We start from the raw sequence: 20,862 nt of genomic DNA on the forward strand, positions 1-20,862 counted from the left end.
CATCTCATGTCAATCTAGTAAAAGAGGATTTTAGGGACGATTCACCAAAAATTTGTTTATTTCAGAAAATCATTGATTACCACCATGTCTTTGCTCTGTCAGGGGCTAGTGTTTGGTGGTTCATCTTCTTCAGCTGTTCACACAATGCACAAGAAAGTATCATAGAAAGCATCCACTTGGTATTTAATTTTTGGCATGTTGTGTTTATAAACTGAAACTGGAACCTAACTCTGCCAGTCTGCGGGAAGAGTTTCCTTCACAGTTTATACTTAATTTATTTGGAGCAAAGTTAATTACTGGGGCAGGAGTTAGGACATACTCATATTCGATCAAGTTTTCTGTACTGTCTGGCCAGGAGATGGCTCCATCTAGCTGTGCCCAAAGGAGTTCAGCTTTCCTAAATTTAAAGGGACAAAAAGTATCCAAAGAAACAAAGGATAAGGCTTAGCAGCGAAACCCTTTTAAATGTTGAACTTCTGAATTTCAAGGACTCCTCAGGCGAATTCACAATTTAATCAAATCTCAGGGAGACAGAGAGAGACATACCTAAGGATGTTTGTCCTGAGATAAATACTGTCTCCTGTGATGTTCAAACTGCCCTAATGCAGCTACCTGGGAATGTCATTAAATAGGATTTTACTGGTAGGAAAACATGACCAAAAGTCAACTGTACTGAATTCCAAGTAAATGAATTCATTACCTACTGAATTACAATTCATTTAAATTGGTATGAATGTATTTAGGTATGAGTGGGCATAGCTAAATGTACTTATACTGAAGTACAGCAATAATCCAGTGAGTTTATACATAACATTATAAAAAGCATATCAATATGATTCGCTATCATCTTTCTTTTGCAAAGCAAATTGGTTTATGTAGCCCTTTAGGAAGCAGAATGCTGAGAAGGCAGAAGTTGAATTCTGTTGTTTGTTTGGCAAAACCAATTTTGTGGACAGTGGGACAAAATTTTTTTCCCAGCTTTGTTTAACCTCTACCCAAAATAGGTTACAACCACAATAAAGAAGAAATCTCACAACTGGAGCATGCTTACTCTTTAACTAGCAATTTCACTGCCATAATCTGTTACCAAGAGCAGCCACACTTCATTGCCAAGATGTTTTGTGGTAAAGATTTGATCCAAAGTAACTTGAAATCTATGAGAAATCAAAGAGTTTTCCCATCCGTCTTCATCACAGGCTACTATATTGCTGCTGCCACCATCCTTATGTTTGCAAAACAACTTCTGAATTATTTGGGGTTTTCAACACTTTGGAAAGCATAGGTTTTCTGTGGTCCAGACACATACTCCTTACTGAGGTGAAGAACTCCATTTTAGTGAAGAATAGCATTAGAGAATATTTCAGTGGTGCTTTAGGACAGATTCTGCTTCTCAGATGTACGAATATATATATTTTTTCTTATTTATATACATAAAACAAATACCTTAAGTAAATAATTTTCTTTACTGTTGCCACTCTTTCCCCCATTCTTTCGAAAGCTAACTGACTCAAAATAGAAACATGTAATTGTTTTTGTAAAGTTGTCTGGCTTTGTTTGCATTTTTGCTCCAAAACTAGGAGAGAATAGAAAGTGTTGTTGATGTTGAGTATCTTAATCCCACACCAGCACAAATTTCTGAGTTATTCAGAAGTTGGCCCTTCAAATCAGGAAATGTCTATGATTTTTCATAAGCAGTAAAAATTAGTCTGGGTATAAAAATATTATTTAATTCAGTTTTAATTGCAGAATAATGAGTAGCTGTCCATCATGTCTGTTTTGAAATATCTGGCAAACACATTTAATCTACAAATGTCGCCTGTCCCACTCCAAAGAAATATGGAGGTTCAGCCCTGCAGCTTGAAAGGAGTTACCTCTGAGGACTGCAGAAAGAGAGACAGAGAAAGGCTAGCTTCTGAGGAGATGCGGAAATGCAGGCGGCTTGGGACAAGATAATATTGCACTGTCTGTGAGGGAGAATGTAAGTAGGCCATACGAGTCACTTGATGCTACTCAATGGAAAATGGAGAGCTACTTCAGAACACAAAGCATAGGTATAAAACACTCCTTACACACTGTCCTGCAGAGACATCAAGCAAGACAGCACTCCAATTTCAGCTTAAAACAGGCGGCAGGGTTCACACCAGACAGCCCCTATTATGGACATGAGGTCCTGAGGGAGCAAAGAGCACTTCCAAATGCCTAAAAAAGACACAAAGCCTGCAGGAGAGTGCACAGCTCTCTTAGGGGATGCTCGACACACCTCTTGCTCAGCGTGACAGGAATTGATTTCTGTAGAGGCCTTTCTGCCAGTCTGTAGTATCACATGGTGAGAGCAGATCAACTGGGCTGCTATTGACCACCAGGTGAAGTGTTCCAGTTTGGTGACATTAAATGGGACTAAAATATCTCAGCACTCTACAAACCGGGTCCCAGTCCAACCAATACAGTGCAGACCCAGGTGTCTGTATTACAACTGCCATACATCAGATTCAATCACAGACTGAAACAGTAAAAAAGCAGCAAGTTAAAAATCAGAACTCAAACTAGGAAAAGAAAACAAACAACAATCCCTCCCCCCAAAAAATAACAGAAGAATTGGAATACATTTTTAAAGTAAGACCTGTAAAATTCTGTGATCTGTTTAACTGGACCAATTGAGAAATAATATTATGTCATCATTATACCCCACTGTGAAACAGAGTATTGATGTGCCATTTATATTTCTGCCCTCTATTTAATTCAGTCAAGTTTTGGACATGTCACCTAATTTAGATTTGAAACCTGCTAGATTAACTCCATTAGAAATATTTGACTAAACTTTCCAAACTGCTCTGCAAGGTAAAGGATTTATCTGTGCATTTGAACAACGTATTGTCATTTATACATATATTCATGTGCCTCAGTGCTAACTTTAGTACCCAATAATATGTTTCATTGTAATAAAAAAATGACACATTGACATGTAAAGATTTTTTTCTCTTTCACAAGATATTCATAGTTTTGGCTGGATTTTCACGTTCAAGTCAATGGCTTCTCTGAAAATAAGAAAAGGGATGTTTGATTATGTCCTGATTTTCATGCAACAGTGCAGGCTATAATGCAGTTTTTCTTTTTTTCATGAAAAGCTACACTAAGCTTTCTTTAATTAAAAAAATTGTCTCCATAAAAAAAATTTGATTTTTCTAATTTTTGGAGTGGCTGAACTTATTTCATAAGACAGAGGAACATTTAGTTTATTTTTTTTGGAATACAGTTCATATATTTTCTTGAAATGCACTACAAGGCCTCTTTTCCCTCCCTGCATGCACTATGAGTGATCAGTCTTTTATGTTTGCCTTAAGGCATCTTGCTGATGGAAACCACAGCTGATGGAAACCACAGCTGAAATTTCCACAGGCTCCAAATAACAACTTAGACTCTGACTACCAAAGGGGATGTTTTGGCATTCTAGTTTCTGGGAACACAGTACATGATCTCATGTACAAATGAGAAGAAACTTTTGAAAAAATTTTGGAGAACTACAAGAATTTCTAATATGACAATCTGCACTACAACCTTTAACAGCATTACATTCCTGAATCCCAAGTTCTTCTGTTGGCTCCCTTTTGGTACAGCTTTTCAGAAACACACTCTCCTTTGTGAGTTCTTCAAGGCTTCTCTTCATCTCTTACCTGCATAAGTGCCAGAAAGCAGCAAATCCCATGATAGTGAAAAATGACAGATATTGCAAGAAATATTTCTTTAAACCCCAATACCTATGTAAACACAACCGTGAGATTTATATGTAGGACTTGCAAACTTAGGTTTTTTCTCTCTGAGATGACAGTTCCCAGAAAAAAAGGAGATTATTTGAAAGTTTTCAACTATAGAGGAATTTTGGATTTTTGAGGGAACTTCATGAGCCAAAACTGACACACATTTATGAATTATCATGTGGACCTCCGGTGTGCTAAAAGAATTGCCATTTTGATTTTTATTGCTAAGGGTACACTCCACTACAATTGCAAATTAGAATATCACTGCCCACCACCACACTTCAGATTTAACTGGAATTCTGTGGAACCCAATGTGAGGATTTTTTCCAAATGCATTGCACCTAGGCACTAAGTGGACTGAAGCACAATTCTGTCTGCTACATGACGAACTGAGACCACCATGCTCAAGAGGCACAATTTCAGATACAGTACCCATATTCTATCACGACAGCCTCTCCCACATCCTTACAGAGCATTCCATGCCTTAACTCTGCGTGTTTCTCCCCTGTTTATAGACTCAGCTTTCCACAGCTTCAAGGAGAATGCTCTAGACAAAGCCTACCACAAAAATATCAGTGGCCCTTTGTGTCCACACAGTAGTTTTGACTTACCTAAAGGAAAAACAAGCAACCCAAAAATCATAAGGAAAACTTAGTAATTTGTTAGAGTACAAAAGATTCTGCATATTTCCTCAAAATTAATAAGGAAGCCTAGCCCTTAGGACAAATTCTCTCAGCAGTATTGAGAACTTGCAGTGTCAGTTTTTTTCAAATAGCTTAATGCTTATACATATGGTTACTGTAAGCTTCTACCACACAAAGCACATTCAATTAATATCTTACCTAATTTCAGAATTTTTATTTAACCAGCCATGTTAAATAACGATAAAACAAGTGGACCTCTCTGAAAAATCCTTCAAGCCACTGGCCATAAACTATATTATTCTGGCCTAAGATGATAATATTGTCAGCTTCATCTCTGACAAAATATAGTCCGGTGGCAACATTAATCTCCCAGTTAGGATGGAGTCAACATTTAACCCTGTTCTCTTGAGCATTATCTCTGTGAGTACAAGTCCCATTCCGAAATACTGAAACTTTCAGTCAATAACTTTTTACAGTTCGAATGCCAGTCTTACACATGTTACTCAAAGAAAATAGAAAACATTCATGACACTTTGAAATAATGGATTTTAAAATAAATTAAAAAATGTAGCAAGTGAACCATAAAAGGCCATCAGCTATAGAACAATTCAAGAACATTCTGTAGAAAGTGTTTCCTGGTAAAATTAAAAAGCGGACATGATGTAGGAACAAATTATGATATCAAGTGGCCTACAAATAGAAAAGTTATGGAAATACATAATGGGAGTAATGATGAATGTACTCAGTGTTCTCATTAGAGCCAAGTGGACATTTCACATAATGCTTTACAGTAAATATAACTAGGTCTTCATAGGTCTATCATTTTTATTCCCTGACATACATGTACCTTTCAGGAATGAAGGTCTAAAGCACCCAGACTCTTGACTTGGAAACACCATAAATTTTTTTTTATACTAGTTAGTATCTGATCAGAATCACAAAATCCTGAAGACAGAATTAAAATAAGAAAAAGAGTATGCAAAAGAAAAGGGAAAGGGAGAAATCAGTGACACACACCAAAAAAATGAACATCACAAATAATTATGTAAAAGTTCAAATAAATTTGATTTGCTATTTTGCAGCTCAATTCTATAATTTACAAGAATCTTTGGCAACTTCTCATGCAACCTTCATTTTTAGAATGCTTTCATAGCTTAGTATCTTCAACAATAACTAAATTTCCTCCCATTTTACCCAGATCATTTATGACTCTTGGGGGTGGTCCTGTGCTGGATTCTATGATCCCTGTGGGTCCCTTACAGCTCAATGCATTCTGTGATTCTGTGAATATGTCAAACAGCTCAGATACTTCAGAGGTCCTTGTTGGGCTTCAACAACCTTCTGCTAGCAACAAGACCAGTCACATTACTGCCATAAGGCAAAACTTCATGCAAGTTTATAAGAGGAGTTACCCAGTTTGAGACCCTCAGCTTGGTACACTTGGACTCATGCAACAGCCGTGAGTACAGATGAGGCACAGGATGAGCCCACAGCACGTAGATGTCAATTATAAACTCTACACTCCAGGAGAGTAGCTATGGACAGCAGCCCAGCACTTCTGGCCTTCTCAGCCACCTCTGCCTTGCACAGAGTTCAGAGCTGGGAGAGGTGTTTCATGCAAGAGAGTTGATGGTGCCGCACAAGCAGAAGCATCAAATCAGGCTGAAGAAAGCAAGTCTCAGACTCAAAGCACAAAGCTCTGAATTTCTGATCCTCACCTCTACACATCACTGACTTTGATCAACATGCTATCTCAACAGACAGCATACACTTAAATCTATTCTGGGAAGTGGACTAACACCTCTAACACCTTTTCAATAAAAAAGTCGACACAGAGAACCAGCCCAAGCTTTTTTTAGCTCAGTATGTCAAAGTTATTTGAAACCAATCCAGGTTAATAGAACCATAAAAGTTGGACACATTATCTATGAATTGTGCTAAACCTTCTCCTTACATTACAAAACACACATGGGACAAACACATACTGACAAAAAAAAAATCCCACAAGCAGGATCCAACAGCATTACAGACACTTCAATGACAGAAACAGATTTCTGGAACATTTTGAAAGTAAGGGAGGCACACAAGAACTAAATCATATAACTTTACAGGGTGAGACATTTTTAGCAACTCCAGCTGAAAAGATATTCATCTTAAAATACCGTATTTATTCTTGCACTTCATTATCTGTAAGAACAAAATAAATAAAAAACTATCTAAAAATTAAATTTCTTCTAACAGTATAGGAGGAGAATAAACAGAGTATGCAGAAACAGACACCATGACTTTCATTGTCCCACCTCCCATCTCTAGACTGCCACATCAACCAAAATGAGGGTAGGTCCTGTTACATGCACTGGTACAAGAATGATAAAGGGTAAAACTGGGAGACAGGCACCACAAGAGAGGCATGTCTGTCCCAAAAATAAGACCAAAAATGCAGAATAAATATCACTGTGCAAAATATTATAAGATAAAAAGTTACGAGAAAATCTTACCTGCAACATAGTCACCAAATCCGATGGTAGTTAAAGTGATAACCACAAAGTAAATTGCATCTAGTGTGTTCCAGCCTTCTATGTGCTTGAATATAACTGCAGGAAGAGCAACAAAAAGCACGCAGCCGAACAGTATGAATATTATTGTTGAAATTATGCGAATCTTTGTCTGACTCACATTCCATTTCTGGAAATAGAAGGGGAAAGAGAAGAAATCCATGGTTAATAAAGCTGCAAATAAGTCCACATAAATACCCATCCATCACCCCTGGTGTTCACTGCATTGCTCTAGAAGACAGTGCATTATAACTCTCAAACAGGAAAATCCAAGCAAGATTTTATTTTTGAAGAGGTTTCAAAGCAAACATGACTATCCTAGGATAGTCATACTGTGGCCACATTTGTGTTCTGGGTGAGTGGTATGTATAGAATTAATTAATATTAACAGCTGATCATGCTAAAGTTTTGAGGGGGGGTCTAGATATTCAAGCGACCTTCAAGTAGTGTAGGCACCTGTAATATCTCTGCTTCTCTGCATCCACAAATAAGCAAACAAATAAGGTGACTTTTAACCATACAGTTCTCTCTAGTCAAGTAATTGGCTAAACACAACCATAGGAAACAGAACTGGAAGTGATGTAAGAGATCACCTTTTCCAAACCTGATCCAAGACAAAAACAACCCCACTTAAGCCACTGCAAACACATTACTGGCCAGACTTGTGATTGTGCTTAATTGCTCTTGTCATTTGAGAGTTTCCAATGCATAACCTGCATCTCACCTCCTTCAGTTAAGTATATTATTTATGATCTTATCCAAGGCAAATCAAAAGATTGCTAGTTTTGTCTTTCCAGCAAACTTTCACAGGTGTTTTCCTTCAGTCATATGTTCTTTAGTCCAAGTAAATTAATTTCTTTGTTTTTCTTCCCCTTTCAATTCTTGTTGTTATTACTTGGCATGAGCAAACTATCCCATGTCTCACTAAGTGTTGTACTAAAAACTAGATATGAAAAAAATAGCACAAAATAGAGTGGAAGGATCCTTTCTTATATTTTGCCTATTATTATATTTACTTTCCTATTTATACTTTCAACTGTGATGTAGATTTTTCCACAGCAATAAGACATTAACCCATATGAGCCCCTAGAGTCTGCAGAAAGTTTCCATAAAATTGCACCTATATATCTGTAATTGACATATAATTGAATATTTTATTATTCCTTCCAATAGTACTTTGAATTTGTCCTTGAATTTCAACCTATCTATTCAGTCTTCTTTTCAAAATTTTTAAGATAATTTTGAATGCTGATTCTGTCTTCCACCTTCTGGTTCTCTCCTCATCTTGAGATAATCTGTAGATTTAATAAACCAAGTTGTTAAGGTACTGTGTCAGCTACTAATATTTTCTTCTAAACTGTACCAAATCTAGAACAGACTACTGCAAAGTCCCATTTGACATGGCCAGCCAATTTAACATTTTACAAAAAAAGTTTTCCATCCATCCAATGCCTACTGGTTCAGCTTAAAAGAAAGGAATATATAAACACAGAAACTTCCACAAAAATAGGTCAAAAATGAAATCAGATTGTTCACAGTGAAGATTTTCTTGTTTTTAAGTTTTAATGGAAATTGTATTTTACAGTCAACATGACCAAGGTCAAGCTGCTGTAACCCAAATCATGGTAGTATTTGGGTTATGGCAACATAAAATTCCCTGCTCTGACACATCAGCACCTTCCAGTTTCTTAGGAGAATTAATAAATAGGATAAAGGACTGCAACTTAAAGACTAGTGTTTTCTTCCAGATGTTGTCAAAAGGGGGCAAGATACTACTTTTTATGTTGGGGCATTCTTATTGTAGGGATACATCCATGAGGAAAAAGAAAAAAAAGGAAAACCATTATCCCTCTGAGCAAAAGAGACACAAAAATTGATTTCAGATCTTCTACACTTTTAAGAAAAGAAAATCAGTTATAAAACCCCAGAAATTATAAAATGTTCTTATCGAATGTTCTTGCCTTTTTTAGACAAGCCTCAATGGATTTCTATGTTATTCACTAGTACCTTGTCTGGACCTGAACTTACGGTTCAAAGCCAAAAAAAACATGCCTTTTCTAAAAACACCTTTCAGACTTATATTTAAGTATTGCATAAGGCTACTCAGCACAGGCCCAGTTTGCTTCGCTTCAAAAATAAAGCCATGTCAGACCCTTTCTATACAGAAAAGGTGTCCCCCATGAAAGATTAGGGCTTGTTGCAGAAAAACAGGCCTTCTAACACAAGCAGTGCTGATGCAAACAAAGCTACAAAGTCAAGTTGGTTACTAAGTATTCACAGCTTCAAAAATCTGTTAGTAAAATGCAACATTAATGTAATTTTGTGTGTGTGGAACACATTCTGTATTCAAGGCATTTGGTTGTTAAGAACCAGAACTTTTATCAATATCTGCACAAGCTTATAGTCTGTTTGACGGCTCTCTTCCTCTATTGAAGCTGTGCTACTTCACATGAATGATTAAAGACTTGTAGCCAAATAAAATAAAGGGCATGATCCTGTAGTCTGTGCTAAATGGTTTAGCAGAAGAGGCTGAAAACACTTTAAGCTGTGAATACAACCTAGTGAGGAGACCACAAAGTGTAGTCCAATGTCAGGGGAGCACCAATAAGCTTCCTATCTTTTATCCTATCTTGCTGCTGTGAATGACCAAAGCTTTAGTCACCTACAGACCCATAAACTTGGAAATGTAAGCATTCCTCGGGTATGATGGAATCTAAGGAGAGATTTTAAGAATTGTAATTTTAAGACAGACATGAAACATCATCTGTGAATCAATTCACAGCAACAGTAACAATTCCCATGTTACCCCTAGAGCTCCCCTCTTATACCTCTTTGAGTCACTGATTTGTTATCACAATCTGTATAAAATCCTTTAAGGTCAAGGATCACAGTAAGCTGAGGAGTACAAGGGCAAAGATCTTGCTCCTCTTCCTAGCCACAATCATTGTAGGAAATGTTGGGCTTCATAAAATACTTTGGATCTTGTTCCTCTTCTCAGCCATAATCATTGCAGGAAATGTTTGACTTCATCCAATTCACTCAATTAGAAGTGTACAATAAGAAGTTCAGACTACTCCAAGTCCTTCCTACCTTTTGCTACACATCTGGTTGCAATGATGAGCTATACCCTGTTTTTCAGACTTTTAATTTCAGTGGTTAAATTTAGAATAACAAGCAACATGAAAAACAAACGAGGCAGCCCGCATACTCACAACAAAGGTATCTTCTACTTTGGCAATTCCTTTTCCAAAGATTGTCCCTAGTTGGTCTCCAACACCAGCCAACAGAAAACCAAACAGAGGAATTCCCAATAAGGCATAGATGATACAGAATATCTTTCCACCTTGTGTGCGTGGTGAGATGTTTCCAAAGCCTAAGTTACAAACAACTTGAGATGTTTAAGAGGTAACAGATTTTACATCACACATTTTAAAAGGACTACAGGAACAGAACAGTTAAAAACAAGTCCTACCAGGTTAACCATATGACACAGCAAACTGTGAAAAATTAAATGAAAATGTAGGTCATACAATCCACTCTGAGCTAAAATTAAACTGCTGAACAATTCACCAACTTATCTTCTGTGTATACTGTGGAGAAGAAAAACTCTGAGAAATGTATTCTTTAATTAAATGACAGCTCTTCTTCTCTACTACATGTAGTTAGTAGCAATTTGTTGTTATGCCTTAGCCTCTGCTACCTGCAAGTGTCTGCTACTGGGCTTGTAATTGGCTGCAGTACGTGTAAGCAACATACAATTTTCCTTCAGACAGGCTGAGTTTCAAAGTGAAGCAGTCTAAAAAAAAACACTTGGATGAGCAAAACAGGGATTTCTAGCATAAATAGGACTGCTTAGATTCTTCATTATTAAAGGCTTTGGTTCTTTCAGTGTTGCAAACAAATCTTAGAGAAACAGTTCACAGCTCTGTCCATTTGAAAGCAGAAATCATTTTGTCTCATTTGCTGCTGGTCCACTTAGAACAGAGAAGCTGAAATACAAAGAGCACAGGCCCCAGCACCCACAGAATGCCCTCAAAAATAGCTCATAAATAAGTAGCAAAATATTTTAGCATGTAATTGAGAAATTTGTTAGTGTCTTATATTTTGCATGAGATGCTCCATATACACACAAATCCTTCAATGAAAATCCATTTTTCCTGTGAATGAGATAATACACAAATTTTACTTTTAAAATAGCTTAGTGCTTTTTCACAATGTATTTAAATATTCTGAGCATGTTGGTTTAACATATAGATTTTCTTTATGAAACCTATTATCCTAATTATTGGTTCTACTCTCATGTAGGTAAGCTACACCAGAGCTTTGTTGCCAAAACTACTTTTTCCTTGCAGTACACACAACACAAAGCTGTCCCTTGCTTAATTTGGAACAGTTTGCTCAGAGAACTGGTGCATGCCCTGCCCCTGAAAGTTTTTAAGGCCAGTGTGGATGAGTGTCTGAGCAACCCGGTCTAGTAAAAGGTATCCCTGCCCATGGTAGAGATGGTTGGACCTAGATGATCTTGATCCTGGTCCCTTCCAACCCAGGCCATTCTGTGATCCTATGATTCATTAAAATAAAAATAAATCACATTGGGAATATGTTATACTCCTAGATAATTTGCCCTAATATCAATGTTAAAATAGTCATTATATAAACAACAAATGCAATGTTGATAGAGTTCAGTTAGATAAAAGAAAGTTGATATAAAAATTTTCCCCAAATGTTGACTAATAAACCTTGTCAAACTAAATAAAAAGAGCAAAATTACAGGAAATATCAAATACAGGCTGTGGGGTCCCACAGCTTTTAAAATTTTCTCTGCACTAATATAATGAAAAAAAGTCTGAATCAGGCAAATGGAAAAAAGTCACAGGAACTTTAGACTAACATAGTATGCTTCCCTAAATGAGAGTCAGGGCTAAAATTACTGCTAATTATAATTCAGGAAATTTCAACTCCACTGAGTTTGCTCTGTCCCTTCATGCACCAAGGAGTAAGGACTCTTGAGTTTTAAAATAAAATTAGCTCATCACCAACCAAAAAGGGACAAACAGATCCAAGCTGTTATCATAAACATGCCTGTTTATGCATCAACAGATGCTTGAATAGTTCCAGGGTGTAATTCCTGGGAGGTCTCAATGGAATTCAGAATCAGGAATCTGGATACATCAGATTTAGAAAACTCATATTATGGGATTTGGAAATTGGCCTCTCCCCCTTTTTTACTTTTTGTATACACTTGCTCCACAAAAGAGATGTCTTGTAATAGTGACAAAACACCAGTGCAGTGAAGCACATGCCAAGCAGGCAGTTTTTCTTGGCTTGCTTCATAAAACAAACAGGCATTCTCTGAGCATCTCACAGCTATTACAGAGACAGTTGCTCTGGAGCATGCTTCTCATTTGCTGCTAATTGGTAAGAGGACACTAAGTTCATGTTCAGCTCTATATATTCTCCTCCTTAAATCGGTTATGTCTTCCTTGAGGGAAGGATGCTGACTCACTTCTACACTCAAATTCTTGCTTTTCATCCTAGAAACTGTCAGATACTTTTCTTCAATAAACAAGAGAAAAGGTACTGTATTATCAGTAATACTTTTTCAAAACTCTCACACATTACTGGATAAACCAACAGGGAGGAGTTTATTTGTGTCCAGATGCTCACTGCACATAATACAAACCATGGTGCTCTCAGCATAGGCGATGTACTTTAGCGACCTGATCCACCAAGGGGTTTCCATAATACAGTAATCACATTTCCTACTGTGTCATGTTTTATAACAGGCTGCTGCTGTACACCACAGCCTACTTTGTGAGTTACACAAATTGTCCTTCCATCCTACTTTCAGCTTCTCCAGTGAAAAGCTAATCCATTATTTATACAACAGGAGAGGAAACATATTTATATTTCATATGGTTGATGTAATTCCCAAGGGGCTTGTGTCAGAAAAATATTATTACTTTCTTTAAATAATAATAATTAAGACAAAGAAAATTTTGTTGCTAAGTAAAAAACAAGGAAAACTTAATTTGGGGCAGAGTGTTCGGAGAGGAGCACATGGCCACAGGAATGCCACCGCATAACTCTGCATACCACGCAGCTCTTCTCCATGTGCAGGGCAGGAATGCCTGGCCTCACTGCAGTAGCTCCCTGACATGGTGTAGCTCCCTGACATGGTGTTGTCACTTAAGAGTTTTCCCTTCTGCCCCAGAGGCCATCTTAAAGTATGGCTGTGACTGTCTTGTTCACTGAGAAACCTCAGGGAATAAGCCACATCGCACTATGCTCTTCTGCCTTTTCCCTACCTTAGAGTTGCTTTGCCTAGATGGGATGTGAACAGGACACACACACTGCAGTCATAAAGGCAGCCTCAGTACCTTGGTTACTTTTCACACCTTCAGTCCTGTGCAGTTTATCACTTCCTCTGTTTCTACTAAGTGGTTCCTACTACCAGTTGCTAGAACAAGTTTCTTCCTCTTCAACTGAAAGGCTTGGTTTTGAAGTGGAAGTGAACAAAGGGCTTAATTTAAACTTGCTAAGTTTATTGGAAAGTTTCCCTCAAGGTTTTTAACCAATGCTATCCACAGTGAACAGTACAGAGCACAAAATTTAACTTGCCAAATGAGATCAGTTTCATCCAAAATAGTGTCCTTTTCAGACAGTCCCTCCCTGATGCACCCTCCCCACTTCACTTTCATAACCAGGAGCATGATTTGCCTCCTAATTTCACCACATCTCTTTCATGTCCTGCTAAGTGCTTAGCATGCTTTTAGTGTCCAAAGGTCTTGTCTCTGACAAGCAGCTGTGGACAAGAAGTGCATTTTAGAAGGAGTTTCCACCAACCCCTGACTGAATTAAGAATAAAAAGCCATTGTAAGCACATTGTAACTAATTGCTCCACTCAACAAAATAACATATTCCATGGTTTCAACTCCAAACCCCTTAGAGAATCTGATATTCAAATCAGATTCAAAGGGAATCCGGGTCCTCTTGGTCAGAAATAGAGGTGGAAGCAGAGCTATGCTAAATGAAAGGGAAAAAGAAAGATTTTATAGGATTCTTTTTTATTTTCATATTCTCTTTTTTGACATCTTTCTTTGAGGATAAAAGTGTCTGTAACTTTCTCATCTGAAGCAGATTTGCTATTAAGCAGAAATTAGTAACTTTCTTTTGCTCAAAAGTAATAATAGATTTATAATTATCAATGTTTGAAGTTTTAATTTCTGGTTGAGTCTTTTTCTCCCTCATGACAAATAACAAGTATATTGTGAATACAGAAAAGTCTGAAATGCTATGAATTCTCATACAACTGACAAGACACTTTTGTTCAGATGATGAGTGTGTCCTCGCACTCAAACATCCATAAAAAGGAAGACTGACAATTAACTTAAAGAAATATCTTTTTTCTGTTTTAACTAGAGAAAGACATCCCTTTGCTTTCCAGTTAACCACTAACTCAGTTCTTCAGATAGCTCTTTTAGACCCACATATTCAGAGTGGATTTAGAAAAACTCCAAATGAGCATGTTTTTCACGAAAAACTATTACTGAAACTAGTTGGCTGTAATTAAGTATTTCTCATGTGAGAGATTATAGATGCTTTTGAGAGTTCCAGGGCTAGATTTTACTTGCAAAATTGTCTGGATGAGAGTGTCACCACTAATGATTAATTTATAGCAAATATCTCGAGTGAGATTGAAAGGTCTGGGGAAGTTTCGAAACATTTTCTTTCCAAAGAAGAAAACATAAATTCAAACACTAGTAAATGTTTTCTCACTGTTTTTGACATACCTCAGACTACACAAGGCATCATTCTTCAGGTATCAAATAAAACGAAAATTATACTAAATTAATGTCACATATTTTGAGATATGAGAATCTACTCAGTGTAGCTTTGGATATGCAGCCCACTGATGGAACAGCTCAATACTGGAGGATAAATGATTTGCTGAGCAGGCACACTCTTAATTACACAAAAATGAATTACAGAAGGTTGATACCGAGAAGATTTCATACCCTCAGAGAAAAGGCTGAGCTCCTGGCCTGCTGAATCTCACAAGGGTGGAGCCAGGGGAAGCGGCCGCCACGCCCTTGGCCTCAGCCACCGGACACTGTGTGCAACTGATGGCAGTATCGCCATGGATTCGCATCCACCCTGACCCCCAGCTCAATTACAGCGATTACCCTTTTGATACTGACTGTCAAATTGATTTTAAGAGATCAAAAGATGCTTTTTCTAGGCCCTGAGGAGCTATCTGATGAAATCCTTATGAAAGGTACCTCACTGAATTTCTAGAAGCTAAAATGCTTTTTCCCTTTGGATGACTACTTGGGTTCAGGAGATTAGCATTTAAATACATCCCTGCCCATCAGTGCCAAAGCAAAGATATGCACTTAATCACAGACAAATATGTCTTTTAACATAAATAATGGTCTAGACATAATCATTAAACAAAAAGACAGTGTATGTACCCTTACTGACTATGGGGAAATCTCTGCATACACTGCAGAAATGCTATAACTTGCATGTGTGTGTTCATCGTGTGGAAAAATGCACATTTTTGCTCTGATCTCTTTTCCTTTCCTCTTCTTAACTCTGTCCTACACTTTCAAGTTTGACATATTTGTGTATGCCTGTGTCATTTATTTATATATTTACAAATATTTGATGGGGTTTTATGATTTTAGTTAGTACTAGTATAAGAGCACTTGCAGTTTTCCATGTGACTTCCCTCTCAACACTGTGAAGTAACTAGGAAATTCCTATTCCTTTTTTGACAAGCAGGTAACTGAAGCACAGAGGGAAGGAAATTCCAAAATTCTCTGTATCGTTTAGGTCCATAACTCACATCAAATCCGTGGGTGAGGACTATGCATTACATTGACCCCTAACGAGTAAAAGTTTGGCATCCAAAGTCTTCAAAGAACCTCAGCCAAGACCACATAGATACATGTTGTCAATATTTACAAAATCTTTGGACTACCCTCCTGTCAGGGCCGACACAGATGCACATGTCCATTGCACGTACATTCCTGAACACAGTCCAAGAGAACCTGAAGGCTGAATAAGGACAAGGATTATTCTAAAATCTAAGTACTTGGATGCATTAAACATGAATACTCTTGCTTTGAAAGTACAATATTCCCGTGTTACATATATTCAAGAACTCTTTCACACGTGCACATTTGATGTGTTACAGCCATCACTTACAAGCTGTTGCCTGTGGATCCCATTATGAGGATGCAGAAAATGCTCCTCCATCAAGTTAATTCAATTGCATGTACAGAAAATAATTTAATTTTTAAATTTAAGAAATTCCTGCATGAATCTTTCTGAAGAAGGAGCCCTGTGCAATAACACAGAGGTAAAGGTATCTCTGTTTTAAACAATATTCTGCTATGAAACTAAAAATCTCTACTTTACAGAAGTTGTGCATAATTTCTTCATAGAATCATAGAATCTTTCAGGTTGTGAGAGGTCTTTAAAGACTGCGTCCATTAACCTAACACTGCCAAGCCCACCACTAAACTATGTCTCTAAGTGCCAGATCTACACATCTTTTATATACCTCCAGGGTTGGTGACTCAATCATTTCACTCACCAGCTCAAGCTCCTAGAAGACAATTCTCTAGCTTTAGTCATTGATTTGGGAACCATGTTGTCAATGAAGTACTGCTGTTTATTTGGTATTTGTTATTCTCCGGAATCCAACCTACAAAATTCTTATTTTTAGTACTAATACAAAATTCTATGTTGCAAACCTCTAAATATATTGTTTTGAAGATTATGATGTTCCAGCTTAAGCCTGAAAAAAAGACATTTTACTAAAAAAACCTCTCTCAATTACCAAAACCCCTCTTTGAACTAAGAATAATAACGGGAAAACCTATACTGACATTAATAAAATGTCAAGAACTGACAAGACAGTGGCTGATCTCCTTTCAGTGGTTTCTTTTCGTCTGTGTTCTGTGGGAGCAGTAATCAAATCAATAAAACTTCTTTTAAAAGAACAGGCTATAAATATTCATAGAAAATAAGTTTCCTTCAAGTCAAGTCAAAGTGTTGTGCTAGAGAGGTGAAGGAGCATTGAAAGGAAAGTCTCTGTATGGATACAGAAGCTGTTGCAGTACTGAATAACCCACATTCAGTTGCTAAGGCAATTTCTGAAGGAACTGGGTAATAACTGCTAAAATACTTTTAAAAGCTTAAACATCAATTCAGATAGCTCTGCCTCCCAGTACAGGTTCTTCATTTCATTCAGCTGTCACTTCGCCCACTAAAGAGTATGTACATCTCATCAGTAGTAGGACTTCTCTCCCTTTTTCAATTATTTCCTTTTGTTGTTGCTTTTGTTGTTATTGCTTGCAATATTTTTACCTCTAATTCTTATACTAGCAATATTGAATCAGATCCAAAACTCAAAAATTCCCACTTGCTTTTTTCCTCTAAGCAAGATGGCTCCATGGGAGCAAGATGCCTGGCTAACACGGCTGGCAAAAACATGATGTACTTTAAATGAAAAAGTTAATACTTAACAATATCATTAAACTTTTACAACCCCTATATTCTTATCAAGTGTAAATCTGTATCAAATATGACAAAGTGACACTCATTCTCCACAAAAAGTCAACAGAAATATCAATGTGTAGATAAAATAAATTAACCCAGGTGATCCACAGAAAAACAAAAACTGTGAATTTTAGATGTACTGACAGAAACAGTACATGTATAATTTTTCTGATGTTGCAATTTTTATGGAAATCTGAAACAACTTTTTTTTTCTAGAGTTTGGGGGCTTTCTTTCAATATCTTTCCTTTTTGTTCCCTATAAGTAATTGAAGAAACAGGCTTGTATTTTTGTTTACAAATAAATCAATTCTTGCTGCTGGGTAAAGCAAGTTTTGCTGGCCTCCATCCCAGGGGCAAAGCAATCCACTTTCTTTCCAGCAGAGTGAAAAACTACCCTGCCTCTACATGTTTCTGTCTTTCCTACAAATAATAAAATGTAGCAGAAGTGTTAGCAAATTAAAGCTGTGGCAGACTTACAGAAACAAATGAGATGGGAACAGCTAAAACATGTCAAGTCTCCAGCACTTGGCTTTTCTCTCCAAGAGCACTGCTATTCCCAGAGATGAGGACATCCAGTTTCCCATAAAATATGTTCTGTGCTAGCACAGGTGCTCTGTGAACACACCTGGGTTAAGTGAAGCCACATTTAAAACAAGAACTAAAAACCCCATGATCAGCAGACTTGTTAAGCCCAGATCATGTTAAGCTGATACAAATGGGCAAAGTGAATGCAGGTACCCTGACCTATCAGGTAAGCTATAATTTTCTTTCCTGTTTTAAACTTTTCTTCATGCACCCTATTTCACTTCAGGAGACCTTTCCCCAGGTCTGTGTTCAAAAATACAATAATTTTTCCTCAGTAATTTTTTCTTTCTGTATCTATTCTTGCTTATATGCTGCACATACACAGCCCATGTATCCAGACCATTTACCCTCAATCAGAGATAGGCAGAGAAATTCTGGCAAAGAGAGAGCTGTACAGGGGACAGTGCAAGGAGACTACCAGGAAAGAGAAACTCCTTATTTACACATAAGTAAATAAGTTGCTTAATCTTAGTGAGACAGGTAGGAAGAAGGGCTCTTCAAGAGAAAATACGTATAAACACGTTATTTTGCACATGTCAAATAGCCACGTACTTCATTACTAATAAAAATGCTTCTTGATGCTGTCCTGACATATACCAGCATATTATAAAACAATTTCCTCAAAAATTTAAGGTTAAAAAAGAAGGGACGCTGCCACATTTCTAGAAGAAAAAGGTCTGAAGATCTTTATTCATGGTATTATTTTCTTATTAAAAAAAATATTTTTTTGTCAGTGAGGCTCACCATCAAGTACATAAAAGTGTGAAGCTAGTCTTCTATTTTTCTTTTTCTTTTCTTTTTTTTTTTCTTGAGAAATCTTTCCAATTAGGACTAATGTGAAATCTTAAAAGAAGACAAAATGAACAACCATGCATAAATAACTTCTACTGACTTCACACTTTAAACTTCTAGCTACTTATGTGTTATATTCCTGATTCAGCAAAGCAAGTAACATGTTTAACTTTCAATGTTACCTGCACAGAGATAAATTTAAACATTTTTAAATAACTGCAAGCTTACTCATTCTGTCAGCATATACACCTGCAAAGATGAACAAGCATATGTACTTTTTCAAATTAAATTCTTTAAAGATTTTCAATTGACTTTTCAACACTCTCATGATGTGGCAGAAATCAATCCTGCAAATCACACTGTCACCAGGTCTTTAATTTCCCAGAATGTCACACTATGCAACAAAAGATTTTTGATAAAATGTCATTATCCAAGCATTTCAAGAAAGTGCAATTACAAGACTGCAGAAATATTTTAAATCCTTCAAAGGAACAAGAATTAATTTCTACTTCCACAGTTTTTAGTGACTTAAAACTCTGCAGGTGTGTGGGTTTTTCCTTTGCAGCGAGAGTTCAGCAGAAGACAGTGGAAGATGAGTACTCTGTAGCTCATTAGCACCCTATCAACCCTCAGTACAATTCCATGCCCTCATCCAAGCCACTTGGTGAACTGTCACTTTAGAGATTCTCATGTGATTCTTTGACAAAGAGAGTAGTCTAAATATACGGATTTACAGAAAAGATAAATTTCTCATAAAAGTTTGTGATTCTAAGCAAAAGTTCCTAATGGATCAGTAATTGAACATAAATTTACCTCTGTATTACTGTGTGCAGTGCAAAATAAATCCCACATTTCATGCTTTCAGTTCACTGAAATATTTTGTTTACATTCCCAGCTTGCTTTTTCAAGAAGCCATTGTGATTTACAGTAGAAAGGAATTTCAGCATGTAGAAAAATCATGAGCAATTATTTTCTTCACACTGTCCTATTAAGTATACAGGATATGATTTTTCTTTCACAAAGTAAGTGGAGTCTTTTAGAAATCTCTAATCATCTCACCTGTGCATAAGAAAGTAATTCAAACTGAGACAGAATGCTTCATGAGACAGAGATTAAGGCTTTCAGCTAAAGAACTCCCATTTATATAATCTTGTATTTCAGTTCACGGGGGAAAAGAAACACTAAAACAAATATATATAAAAATTAACCACATGTAAAGACACTTCTCAAGCGTTATTTCACTTCTTTTCCTACTCTCCAAAGGCCTAAGATGGAATACAAACAGCTGAGTTAGTGTAGGCTAAGCCATCTGCCTCTGCAAACACAGTTCTGAGGCTTTCTTGGATTATGGGATATGTATATAGCTTCCTGAAGTCAGGTATGAAATATGGTCTCAGTTAGACCAATCCCACCAATATAGAGTAAGAAAATATATATTTATTAAACAAAGGGAAAATCTAAAGGGAAATAACTTAAGATTTTGACATCTAAAAAGCACAGATCATCAGCTCACACATTTAGTGCTTCTCTCCCTCATGGCTGTGAGGCACAAGACACAACCCATCTCTTCCCTGGTTTTCCCAAAAGACCTCCAGGTATTCCCCACAACCTCATGGAGATCCTTGTTGAGACTATCAGCCTTCTGTCCTATTTAAATTTAGAGTACCTGAGGGCATCTCACACCCTGCACGATCTGACAGCCCACATGAAAGCAAGTGATGACCCAGGGAAGACACCCAGAAGCAAACTAAGTCCTGGACTGCATTACACTGCCAAACCGAAAATGGAGTCAGAAAAGGAAAGATGGCCTTTGGGGAGTGCGTATTGATGCCTTTCAGCATAAAAGTTTTAGGTTTAATGGATGAAGGTTTTATCTAGTTCCTACTTTGAACAAGCATTTTAGCCCGTTTTAAAACACAAAAGCACGTGTTTACTTTTTTCTCTGTGTTTCCTTAAGTG

At 37.0% G+C, this 20,862-nt stretch overlaps 1 protein-coding gene across 6 annotated transcripts in view; it reads right to left on the reverse strand.

Annotated features, from left to right (window-relative positions):
- The window catches only part of KCNK2 (potassium two pore domain channel subfamily K member 2), a 107,461-nt gene that overhangs the window by 19,865 nt on the left and 66,734 nt on the right, over positions 1–20,862 (reverse strand). For all 6 annotated transcript variants that reach the window (XM_032684222.1, XM_032684225.1, XM_032684224.1 and 3 more), the window contains 2 exons: positions 10,167–10,327; positions 6,898–7,084 (listed from right to left, as the gene is read on the reverse strand). In XM_032684222.1, the coding sequence (XP_032540113.1) occupies positions 6,898–7,084; positions 10,167–10,327 (348 nt within the window). The remainder of the gene's footprint in view (positions 1–6,897; positions 7,085–10,166; positions 10,328–20,862) is intronic.

The sequence above is a fragment of the Chiroxiphia lanceolata genome, chromosome 3, assembly GCF_009829145.1.
Source record: "Chiroxiphia lanceolata isolate bChiLan1 chromosome 3, bChiLan1.pri, whole genome shotgun sequence".
In the NCBI taxonomy this organism is placed as follows: Eukaryota; Metazoa; Chordata; class Aves; order Passeriformes; family Pipridae; genus Chiroxiphia; species Chiroxiphia lanceolata.